This window comes from Electrona antarctica, assembly GCF_951216825.1.
Source record: "Electrona antarctica genome assembly, chromosome: 21".
Classification (NCBI taxonomy): Eukaryota; Metazoa; Chordata; class Actinopteri; order Myctophiformes; family Myctophidae; genus Electrona; species Electrona antarctica.
This window is the reverse complement of record NC_136802.1, coordinates 31,243,672-31,256,746: the sequence shown is the minus strand read 5'-3', so window position 1 is coordinate 31,256,746 and position 13,075 is coordinate 31,243,672. Positions and strand designations below refer to the sequence as shown.

Below are 13,075 nucleotides of genomic sequence, written 5' to 3'. Positions count from 1 at the left end.
GACAGTAAAAAGCTGGGGGCAGATGTGAGTATTGGTGAGATTTTGGAGGCAATGAGTAATATGAAGTCTGGAAAAGCTGCAGGGCCTGATGGTCTGCCGATAGACATTTATAAAAGATTTGCGGGCAGATTGGCGAGACCCCTCTTGGACATGTATACTGAATCTTTTGAAGAGGGAGTATTGCCTCCCACTTTGAGAGGAGCCCTCATTATACTTTTGCCAAAACCTGGTAAATCAAATGATAGATGCGAAAATATGCGTCCAATCAGCCTCTTAAATTCTGATCTTAAGATACTTTGCAAAATACTTGCAAAGAGACTAGAACTTATTCTACCTGAAATTATAGATGAGGACCAGAATGGGTTCATGGTGGCCCGCCAGGGTTTTCACAATGTAAGGAGAGTATTGGATTTATTGCATGTCCAGGAGGGGGCGCCAGATACAGCCTTTTTATCTCTCGATGGGGAAAAAGCTTTCGACCGCGTAGAGTGGCCGTTTCTATTCGAGCTTCTTGGTCGATTTGGCTTGGGGGAGAACTTTTGTAAATGGGTAAGACTGTTGTATAACGATCCATATGCAGAAATACTAACCAACAATAATATATCTAGACCGATTAGGATCCATAGAGGCTGTAGACAGGGATGCCCTTTATCACCACTCTTATTTTTGATCGCAATTGAACCATTTGCAATTGCTGTAAGGGAACATACACTAATTACAGGTATTAATATAGAAAATCTAGAGCACCGCATATCTTTATATGCTGATGATGTAATATTATTCCTGAAAAATTTGGAGATATCTGTCCCAGCTATTCTGGATCTAATAACTTCGTATGGTCGCATATCTGGCTACAAAGTAAACAACTCTAAGTCATCCATTATGCTTCTGAACTCGGAAGAAAGATCAAACCCTCCCGGTCATGTTCGTCACTTCAGACCAGTAAATGCCTTTACTTATTTGGGAATCCAAATCGTGCCAAGGTTGGAAGAGGTTGTGAATGCCAATTATGACCCAATTTTAGCCACAATCGAAAATTCAATTAATAGATGGTCAAGTCTTTCAATATCTTTGATCGGCAGAATTAATATACTCAAAATGAATGTACTTCCCAAGCTATTGTATTTATTTCAGAACGTACCCTTGTCACCTCCACCAAACTTCTTTTCTAGAACCAGGAAATTGTTTACCAACTTTATTTGGAACAATAGACGTCCTAGACTTAGATTGTCCTTACTTTATCTACCCTATGATAGGGGAGGATTACAGTGTCCTAACTTGCTGTGGTATTTTTGGGCAGCTCAATTGAGAACACTAATGTTCTACTTTACAACGGATGCGGCGCCGGCATGGAAAGATGTGGAATCAAGCTCCTTGAAGTTACCACTCCCCCTTTATATTTACTCAGATACTTATAAAAACCTAAAAAGAATTACAAGCAATCCTATAGTTAAAACAATGATTGAAGTCTGGCATGAGGTTAATATATTTTTGGGAGAACATCCACGTCTCTCTCGCTTCAGCCCAATATGGGGTAATAATCAATTTGTGCCAGGTAGAGCTGATGGGGGGTTTAAATTGTGGGCTGATAGGGGAATAGGTCAATTAAGGGATGTATTTGAGAGGGGTCGGGGGAGTATGCTCTCGTTTGAGGAACTGGTCATTAAATATGATATCCCTCGCAAACACTTCTTTAAATATCTGCAACTGAGGGACTTTATTAGAACTAATCTGGGGCAATCCATGCTGGCCCCATCCATGTCTGTGCTGGAGAAAGCTTTGGTTAATGACCCATTCGGAAGGGGGTTAATATCAGATTTCTACGCCCTATTGGTTGACTTTTCTCCGGAATCCTCGGAAGATAGGCTTAATGCCTGGAGAACAGATATTCAGGAGGATTTAACAGTGGAACAATGGAGTACGGCTTGTGCACAAGCTCAATCCCAGACTGGGAATACTCGTCTAAAACTTCTACAATACAATTGGCTTATGAGAGTGTACATTACACCAGTGAAACTTAATAAGTATAATTGTAATATTCCAGATGTATGCACCAGATGCGGTGAAGATAGAGGCACATTGTTCCACTGTCTATGGTCCTGTCCAAAATTGATTGAGTTTTGGGGGAAGGTCGGGCAGGAAATACAGAAGATTTTGTCAATAAATATTGTACCAGAACCAAAGTTCTTCCTGCTCGGTCTATATCCGGAGGGACACAAGATAAAGCGTAATGAACAAATGTTTATAGATATATGTCTTTTACAAGCTAAGAGAGTGATAGCATTGACCTGGAAGAGGCCGGACAAACCAAGTATTACACAGTGGTTCAGAGAATTATCTTTATGTCTACCTTTGGAAAAGATTGCATACATTCTTAAGGACAAACAAGAAATGTTTCAGGAGGTGTGGGGCCGTTTTATGAGATACATAAAGAACAATAATTTGTCACATCTAATGGATGGAGCTGAAGAGGAGTAGTGCTGTTGTTGTTGTTGTTTTTTGCTTTGTTTTGTTGTTTTTGGTTATTGTTGTTTTGCTTTCTTTATATCAGTAATTGTCTTGTACTGTTCATTGTTGTTTTTTGTATATGTGTATTGTCATTTGTGTGTAAAAAGGAAAATAAATATATTGTTGAAAAAAAAAAAAAAAAAAGAAAGGTGGTGGTCTAGCTAGAATAGACGTTACCTTCCTTCCTCTGCTAGGAGAAGGAGGGCATCCAGTGGGAGGCGAAGGACGAGGACTTTGAGGAGTTTGAGGAGGAGGTCGAGGACAGAGTGATACCGGAGGAGGTGGGTGCGGCGGAGGCGGCGGCGGAGGCGGCGGCGGCGGCGGCTGAGATCCTGGCCGGGGCGGCGGCGGAGGAGGAGGACGACGACCACATGGAGTTCTGTCGAGTGTGTAAAGACGGAGGGGAACTGTTGTGCTGCGACACCTGTACCTCGTCCTACCACATCCACTGTCTCAACCCGCCGCTGCCCGAGATCCCCAACGGAGAGTGGCTGTGTCCGCGATGCACGGTTAGTCTGTCCTGTCCTGTCCTGTCCTGTCCTGTCCTGTCCCGTCCCGTCCTGTCGCATCCTGTCCAACCCTGTCCCTTTCCATTCTGTGTGGTTCCAGTGTTATGTTTTGCACTGTTGCACATAGCATATGTTGGATGGAGGGGTGTTGCGGTCTTTGTGACATTTTCACCTGCTTACTGCTTTCAAATGATAAATTATATAATATTCAAGTCTTATAACGTAATATATTACAATATATAATATATAATTTATATATTATATTATTATATTCAAAGTTGTCTATTCATGTGTGTATTTTGTTATTATGTAGGCCTATGTCACTGGAACACAGTCAGTCACGTTCCACAGTTCCAACACTTTAACACTTCTGACAATACTATATTGACCTCGCAACCTCCCCAGTGTCCGCAAATCAGTGGGCGCGTCCAGAAGATTCTCCACTGGCAATGGGGTGAGCCTCCGGCTCCCATCCCTGTGCCTCCGGCGCCAGACGCCGCGCCCGATGCCCCGCCACCGCCCCCCATGAAGGGCCGAGCCGAGCGGGAGTTCTTCGTCAAGCTGACTGGCCAGTCCTATTGGCACTGCACCTGGATCACTGAGCTACAGGTAAGGTACAACAAGAACCCACATCTGTAATCACGAGTCATTGTCTCCACCAGGCCGAAGGCATGGGGAGAGAGTATGTTTTGCACTCCGTCCTTGTCTCCACCAGGCCGAAGGCATGGGGAGAGAGTATGTTTTGCACTCCGTCCGTGTGTGTGTGTGTGCGACGTGCGTCCGTCCGTCCTTCCGTCCGTCCTTCCTTCCTTCCGTCCGTCTGTTACCAGCTAATCTCCGGCACCGTTGGCCCGATCCATGCCAAACTTTGCACACACACTCTCTGGATGCCAACGACGAACCTCTGCCCCAAATATTCCTCAACGGCCTGTTATAGCGCCACCATGAGGCCGATTTAGGCAAAACACATTTCTGTAGATTACTCGTACACATTTTATCCATACATCACACAATTCGGTATACACTATCTCCATAGTCATGTGATCAACACGGATCTGCACCATTTCCCATCTTCCTTCCTGATTGGCTAAGATTCGCTTCCAAAGCTCACATGATTGGTCCGTTTCGAACAAAATGCCACAAATCACAAACACAGTGTGCAATTTCCGTGAAATTATACACGCACATTTCCACTAGGCTGAGGACGACATGACACAATTTATTTTCCAAACCAGCCTCATGGTGGCGCTATAACAGTGCAATTCCTGTTTTTACCTATAACTGCATCGATCTGTGTACAACTTTGTATGCGCACTCCCTAGAGGCCATGGAAAAACATTTTCCCTGCATCCCTCCACATCTGCCGGTTATAGCGCCACCATGAGGCCGATTTCTGCAAAACACATTGTTTATATTAGTCGCACAGATTTCATCCAAATCTCATGCAAATCGGTACACATGATCTCTGTAGTCATGTGATCAAGACGAGTCTGTTTGATTTCTCAGATTCTACACTGATTGGCTAAGATTGCCTTCCAAAGTCTTCAGGAGTAGCCCGTTTTGTACAAAATTCTGCTCATCCAGAATTCTATCCTCAGAGATGCTATGAGTGATCTGGCTCTGCATTTCCTCAACAAAATGAAGAAAATTGTTGCAAAAAACAAACAAACATGTTTATATCACTCCTAAACATTTTGCCAAACATCACACTCACTCCTATCTTCCTGGTGGAGACCTGTGCCCAGAAGGGCACTTTTTCTAGTTTTTATTATTACTAGCCTTTGCCACTGGTGTCACTTTTAACTGTAATTGTTCTGCCCCCTGTACTATGTTTACTTGTTTTTGTATTTTATGTTTTCGTACGGATACCCTTTTACCACTTTTTAAGAGCCTGCTCAGGGACTACAGATGAAAATTAGCTTATGGCTAACTCTGGCCCATTTACATGTATTTGAAAAATTACGTGTTGATTAATGTGCATTGTCCCTGTTAAATAAATAAATACATATTCAAAGATTTGCGCCACATTTTCACGATAAAAAAAAAAGCAGATCTACAAGCTCGTAGCGTAGTACTCGGTGCCGCGCTAGCTAAAGTATAACATAACAAACATAAAGTATAACATAACATAATGCTTAAAACACCAAAAGGGGTTCCCGTCAAAACATTGTTACACATTTATTTTACACGCTAAAATCTATACTAGGATGGAAAGAGCTAGACACCAGATTTGTTTATCTGTGCAGCATATTTGATAGAAAAAGGCAACTCAAGGTGATTTACATAAACCATAAAAAGCCACTTGAACCATAATGTCCCTCATACCCCACTGAGCATTTTTGAGTGGTGCAAACCACTCCAACAACCAGCTTTGTCTGTATCTATGTGTCTATGTATGTGTGTACCTGTACGTGTGTGTACCTGTACGTGGGACCCAGGAAATGAGCATGGTTACTATGGCCACTGACATTACGTCAGACCACAGCTGATCAGTCTATATAAGACCTTACACCACTCAGTTCACACGGGTGTGATTTTTTTGTCTAATAGATGTCTAATATACGTCTACATGGCCGTCTATAAATGGGTTAAGCAGTCTAGGCTTAGATTAGACGTTGAAACAATGTTGTTTCATAGACCAATTATAACCCATTTTTGAGTGGTGCAAACCACTCCAACAACCAGCTTTGTCTGTATGTTTGTGTACGTGTTTGTGTACGTGTCCGTGCACAGGTGAGCATGGTTACTATGTTAGTGTGTGACGTCACTGACATAGCTGATCAGACTATATAAGACCTTGCACCACTCAGTTCACACGGGTGTGATTTTTAGATGGCTATTGCTCCTCTCATAATAATAGGCAAACATTCGACAAACATAGCAGGTCTACAAGCTAGCGTATCTGTGAGCTTGTTTAGCTAGTTATTTTTCGGCGAAAACATTTGTTGTCGAAGGAAAAAAGGAGGGGGGTTTAAGTGGTTTTAACTCCAACATAGTCAACACCAATACATAACTGTGTTTGTATTTCGTGTGAAAGAACTCCAGCATAATGTCTGCTATTAAAGCCAACCTCTTTCTGTCCCCTATGCCCCCTCCAGCTGGAGATATTCCACTCGGTGATGTTCCGCAACTACCAGCGGAAGACGGACATGGACGAGCCCCCAGCCTTGGACTACGGCTCGGGGGCAGAGGAGGATGGTAGCATAGGTCTTTTGCGCGAAAAGAGGCGCACAAAGGACCCACAGTTCGTCATCTTGGACGAAAAATACTACAAATACGGCATCAAGCCAGAGTGGATGATGATCCATCGGATTATTAATCACAGCCTGGATAAAAAGGGGATGTACCACTACTTGGTCAAGTGGAGAGACCTGACCTATGACCAGTGCACCTGGGAGAGAGATGACCTGGACATGCCTGAATTTGGTGTCTTTAAGGCCAACTACTGGAGACACAGGTACGGCCCACCGCAGCCTGTCCACCGCATTGGGTGGTCTGTACAGTCTGTGGTTGGAGGTGGCAAATTGTTTTGGAGGGCAATGGATGCTGCCATTGCTAACCCCTAAAGTAAATCCAACATTATGATGATCTGAATATGCTGTGAAATGTCTTGCCGACAGATATACAATATTGCAGAGTATAGAGGAATAGTTGTTTTTATTGCTTTCCTGTTATAATAATGTAAGCGTAATCCATCATGATATAATTTCTGACTGGTTGTTGTACCGCTGTGTGACAGGGACGAGATGAATCTGAAAGAGGACCCAGACAAACCCAGAAAGCTGAGGAACAGGGGCCAGGAGGGTGACGAGGAGGCCCTTGACTTACCTAACGATGTGAGTTATCACTGACTCAAAGCAAAGCAAAAGCAAAGTTACTATATTTACCCAGGGTAACTGGACTAAGCATCAGATACTTGTTTACAGCCAGGCCCTGCTCATAGAACATTTCATGGTAGTGGTTCAATGCCTTGCTCAAGGGCACTTCAGCGGTGGTAATTTTAACGTGCCGGTCCGGGGATACGAACTGGCGACCTTCCGGTATCAAGACCGCTCCGCAAACCGTTCGGCCACTCAGGATTCTTCATTGTTAAAACTTTTCACGTTAGCTGCTATTCCTCTTGGTAAAAACTACTGCTGCTGCTGCAACTACTACTATTTGCAGAACAGGGTAAATAATACCAATGCTGCAACTATACATAACTAATAATAATACCATTCTCTCCATTCAGCCTACCATAAAGTACGAGGAGCAACCTGACTTTGTGACGTCGACAGGCGGGACGCTACACCTGTATCAGCTGGAGGGTTTGAACTGGCTGCGGTTCTCCTGGGCTCAGGGCACAGACACCATCCTGGCTGACGAGATGGGCCTGGGCAAGACCATCCAAACCATCGTCTTCCTCTACTCGCTCTTCAAAGAGGTACGTGCAGGAGCAGGCATGGCGATAATACGTTTTCTTTGTTGTTGTTTATTTATTTGTAGTTTTTGCTTCATTTATTCATTTATTATTTATCGTGTGCCCGGCACAAACCAGTAGGGTCAGCAGTGACAAGAACTACACTCCACAGTGTGTGGGGAATTGGCATAAAAATGGGTAGGAGAAAAAGGGTTACAATTGGGGGAAAATATATTGAGCAAATAACTGTTATGTCATGTTAACCAAACATGACATGCAAATAGGTGTATAGTTATTTGACTTTTTTTAACAGTTAATGGGAACTTTGCCAATATTTAACATGAATTATGTTATTTTTAAGTTAGTAAACGTCTCATCAGTCATCACCGAACACATTGGGAAGTGTCCAATGACCTCTTACACAAATGATATCACAAAACAATGTCCTGTTTGGTATTATTTGGTACATGGAGGAAATGATTGAAGGTGTGTGTCATGACCTCAGTTACAGTAACACCCAGTGTACAACATCCCCATGTTCATTCTCTAACACTTGTCTCCTCCAGGGCCACACCGGGGGCCCGTTCCTCGTCAGCGCCCCGCTTTCCACCATCATCAACTGGGAGAGGGAGTTTGAATTCTGGGCGCCAGACTTCTACGTGGTGACGTACACAGGGGACAAGGACAGCCGAGCCATCATCAGAGAGAACGAGTTCTCCTTCGAAGATATGATCCTCAACAGAGGAAAGAGGGCCTTCAAGCTGCGGGTGAGGAGGAGCGTTTTGTTCTTTATCCGATACTTCAACCATTTAGACCTGAGGACGATTCTACAAAATGTCTTCTAAATCCTGACAGTTTTCTGAAAAACCCATGTTTCTATTATCGTTCTCAAACATTTTCATGTCAAGGACCCCCACAATTATATGTATTTGGCTGCGGACCCCCATCTGAACACATGTTGTTCAGATGGGTTTCAGTTAAAAACGTTTGCTCTGAAAGAATATATATTCAAAGATTTGCACCGTATTTTCACGATTTAAAAAAAGTAGCAGACCTCCAAGCTCGTAGCGCGGCACTCGGTGCCGCGCTATGAGCTTGTAGATCTGCTATTTTTCAATAGCTAAAGTATAACATGATGCTTGAAACACCAAAAGGGGTTAAGCATTCTGTGATGAAAGGTTTGCATACTCACCACAAACCTTTTCTATGCTCTGGGCAAAACGTATCTTGTCTGCATGTTTTCTTTTTTGGATTTTCCCTGCAGAGAGATGCCCCCATCAAGTTCCACGTGCTGCTGACCTCCTATGAGTTGGTGACCATTGACCAGTGTTCGCTCAAGTCCATCGACTGGGCCTGCCTGGTGGTGGACGAGGCCCACCGTCTCAAGAACAACCAGTCCAAGGTAGGCAGCAAGGCTGTGTATGTATGTGCACATCACTATCCCATGTCTAAAAGAGACCCCGGTGCTGTGACGTAGATGACGACAATACCCTTAAAGAGACCAAGGTGCGATGACGTAGATGACGACAATACCCTTAACCCATTTCGACCTGAGGACGATTCTACAAATGCCTAATAAATCCCGACAATTTTCTGAAAACCCTATGTTTCTATGTCAGTGGTACTCGAACATTGTCATGTCAAGGACCCCGAATATATATGTATTTGGCCACCGACCCCCATCTGAAAATATGTTGTTCCAGAGACCTATTTTCAAAGATTTGCGCCAAATTTTCACGATTTAAAAAAAATAGCAGACCTACAAGCTTGTAGATCTGCTATTTTTCAATAGTTAAAGTATAACATAATGCTTAAAACACCAAAAGGGGTTCCCACCCCAAAATGGGTTAAAGAGACCAAGGTGCTGTGACGTAGATGACGACAATACCCTGTAAGGACAATGATGTTTTTTAGCGGTCTAGGCTTAGATTAGACGTTGAAACAATGTTGAAACAATGTTGTTTCATAGACCATTCATTATAACCCATTTTTAGATGACTATTGCTCAGTGGGACTGGGCCTCTCATAATAATAGGCAAACATTCGACAAACATAGCAGGTCTACAAGCTAGCGTATCTGTGAGCTTGTTTAGCTAGTTATTTTTCGGCGAAAACATTTGTTGTCGAAGGAAAAAAGGAGGGGGGTTTAAGTGGCATAACATAATGCTTAAAACACCAAAAGGGGTTCCCACCCCAACATGGGTTAAAGAGACCAAGGTGCTGTGACGTAGATGACGACAATACCCTGTAAGGACAATGATGATGACAATAATGATCACAATAATTCATTCACTTCGTAATTCATTCATTCACTTAACTTGATTGTTTTATCTTTTCTTTTCTTTTTTTTTGTGCAAAAATACAGAATGACACAAATTGTAATTAATGATACTTTAACTCAACTTCACATTCAAAATAAATGCATGTTTGATCTCCACCTACAGTTCTTCAGGCGTTTGAACGACTACAAGATCGACCACAAGCTGCTGCTCACTGGAACTCCTCTACAGAACAATCTGGAAGAGCTGTTTCACCTGCTCAACTTCCTCACACCCAACCGCTTCAAGTAGGAATGCTCTCTCTCTCTCTCTCTCTCTCTCTCTCTGCATCTTTAAACCTCCCTGGCACCAATGTTGTTTTTGGCAGCAAATTTGTATTTTAGTTTAGTCTTTGGAATGAAACTTCATTATTCGTTATATTTTAGTCACCTGGTGGAATGTTTTAGTGTTAGTCTAGTTTTAGTTGACTAAATATCATAAGATTTTAGTCGACTAAATCTACAGTTGATTTAGTCGACTAAAATGTATTTTGGCGACACGTTGTGAGCTTGTAGATCTGCTATTTTCAGCACGCAACCAAGTGTAAAATGACTTGTCTTTTATTTATACTGGATCTCTTGTCCACTAGTCCCTTCCTAACATTTTAGTCTAGTTTTTATTTGTTGACGAAATTGTCAATGTATTTAGTCTTAGTTTTAGTCATCATACAGTAGCTTAGTTTTCATTTAGTTCTCATCTAGTTTTCGTCAGGGAAAAAAAAGGTAGTCGACGGAATTTTTTTGTCTATTAGTCTACGAAATCAACACTGCCTCATGGGCACAGATCTTGAAAGGCTATTATCTGACCATACATCACTGTATGTGGTCATGTGACGGGGGAAATAATAAAACGTAAACGTTAACTCGCCACCTCTCCTTTCCCCCGCCGTTCCGTCCGGTCCAGCAACCTGGACGGCTTCTTGGAGGAGTTCGCCGACATCTCCAAGGAGGACCAGATCAAGAAGCTCCACGACCTGCTGGGCCCTCACATGCTGCGGAGGCTGAAGGCCGACGTCTTCAAGAACATGCCCGCCAAGACGGAGCTCATCGTCCGCGTGGAGCTCAGCCCCATGCAGAAGTAAGGCCTAATGTATTTGTATGTATAGACGGAGCTCATCGTCTGTGTGGAGCTCAGCCCCAGGCAGAAGTAAGGCCTGGTGTATTTGTATAGACAGAGCTCATCGTCCGCGTGGAGCTCAGCCCCATGCAGAAGTAAGGCCTGGTGTATTTGTATATAGACGGAGCTCATCGTCCACGTGGAGCTCAGCCCCATGCAGAAGTAAGGCCTGGTGTATTTGTATGTATAGACGGAGCTCATCGTCTGTGTGGAGCTCAGCCCCATGCAGAAGTAAGGCCTGGTGTATTTGTAGACGGAGCTCATCGTCTGTGTGGAGCTCAGCCCCATGCAGAAGTAAGGCCTGGTGTATTTGTATATAGACGGAGCTCATCGTCCGCGTGGAGCTCAGCCCCATGCAGAAGTAAGGCCTGGTGTATTTGTATAGACGGAGCTCATCGTCCGCGTGGAGCTCAGCCCCATGCAGAAGTAAGGCCTGGTGTATTTGTATAGACGGAGCTCATCGTCCGCGTGGAGCTCAGCCCCATGCAGAAGTAAGGCCTGGTGTATTTGTATAGACGGAGCTCATCGTCCGCGTGGAGCTCAGCCCCATGCAGAAGTAAGGCCTGGTGTATTTGTATAGACGGAGCTCATCGTCCGCGTAGAGCTCAGCCCCATGCAGAAGTAAGGCCTGATGTATTTGTATAGACGGAGCTCATCGTCCGCGTAGAGCTCAGCCCCATGCAGAAGTAAGGCCTGATGTATTTGTATGTATAGACGGAGCTCATCGTCCGCGTGGAGCTCAGCCCCATGCAGAAGTAAGGCCTGATGTATTTGTATAGACGGAGCTCATCGTCCGCGTAGAGCTCAGCCCCATGCAGAAGTAAGGCCTGATGTATTTGTATAGACGGAGCTCATCGTCCGCGTAGAGCTCAGCCCCATGCAGAAGTAAGGCCTGATGTATTTGTATGTATAGACGGAGCTCATCGTCCGCGTGGAGCTCAGCCCCATGCAGAAGTAAGGCCTGGTGTATTTGTATACTAGACGGAGCTCATCGTCTGCGTGGAGCTCAGCCCCATGCAGAAGTAAGGCCTGGTGTATTTGTATACTAGACGGAGCTCATCGTCTGCGTGGAGCTCAGCCCCATGCAGAAGTAAGGCCTGGTGTATTTGTATAGTTGCGTGCAGTGGTGGAAAAAGTACTCAATTGCTTTACTTAAGTAAAAGTACCAATACTGCAATTCAGAACTACTTCGTTACAAGTAAAAGTACGCCAAAAATCGCCAAAGTAACTAGTAACTAAAGTTTTCAAATAATTGTAGTGGAGTAAAAAGTACTGGAAATTGGATATACTCAAGTAAAGTACAAATACCGCAAAAGTAGTATGTAATATAATATGAAATATAATATATTACTTTTGATTCCAATATAATATTAATACTTTTTTTAAGGAGTAATATGTACTCTCTTAGTACTAGAGTAATAAACACTGCCGGTGGGTGTACATCGAGCTTACTTGCAGTGTCATTTTGCTGTTTTGTTTCGACCAGGAAGTACTACAAGTTGATCCTGACAAAGAACTTTGAGGCCCTCAACTCGAAGGGCGGAGGCAACCAGGTGTCTCTGCTCAACATCATGATGGACCTGAAGAAGTGTTGCAACCACCCCTACCTCTTCCCCGTCGCATCCCTGGTACCACATCCCTACTCACCCCAACTCCTACACCTTGCATGGACTGTTCACGCAATGGCGTTGGCCTAAAACCAGTGGTTTTCAACCAGTGGTCCTTGAGGGGGTTCCAGGTGGTCCCCAACTAAATGATGGAGAGTTAGTAACCAAATGGAGTGGACCCTTTTATAGATCTTCAACTCTTGAGAGCGTAAAATGAAGCCAAATGGACCCTTATGGGTCCATTTGGCTTCATTTTACATTTTACACTCTCAAGAGTTATATTATTGTTACTTAATTAATTACTTAATTTACAATAAGTCTACACAATGAGAGAATGTAGAATAATTGTTATTTTGATCAACGTTGCCTGTTATCTCTCCTAATGGTACAACATCAACACAGCATGGAATTGTGGACAAAATCTTATCCATTGTGGACAAAATCTTATCCAACGACAACAAAAGTCTTGGTTCTGAGAGGCTAAATCCTCTCAAACGGCGGTCCGTGGCTCAAATGCTGGATAAATAATGGGCCTTTGGTATGAAAATGGTTGAAAACCACTGGCCTAAACTGTGACTTTCCACGGAGTGCTAAAGAATGCCTCTCATAATATTATGA

General features: G+C 43.6%; 1 protein-coding gene across 1 annotated transcript in view; it reads left to right on the top strand.

Moving 5' to 3' along the window:
• chd3 (chromodomain helicase DNA binding protein 3) overlaps window positions 1–13,075 on the top strand; it is a 67,450-nt gene that overhangs the window by 15,800 nt on the left and 38,575 nt on the right. Inside the window, exons 9-18 of the mRNA XM_079491329.1 lie at window positions 2,703–3,017; window positions 3,423–3,626; window positions 6,116–6,474; window positions 6,757–6,853; window positions 7,243–7,440; window positions 7,983–8,183; window positions 8,681–8,818; window positions 9,861–9,982; window positions 10,638–10,811; window positions 12,337–12,478. Coding sequence (XP_079347455.1) covers window positions 2,703–3,017; window positions 3,423–3,626; window positions 6,116–6,474; window positions 6,757–6,853; window positions 7,243–7,440; window positions 7,983–8,183; window positions 8,681–8,818; window positions 9,861–9,982; window positions 10,638–10,811; window positions 12,337–12,478 — 1,950 coding nt within the window. The remainder of the gene's footprint in view (window positions 1–2,702; window positions 3,018–3,422; window positions 3,627–6,115; window positions 6,475–6,756; window positions 6,854–7,242; window positions 7,441–7,982; window positions 8,184–8,680; window positions 8,819–9,860; window positions 9,983–10,637; window positions 10,812–12,336; window positions 12,479–13,075) is intronic.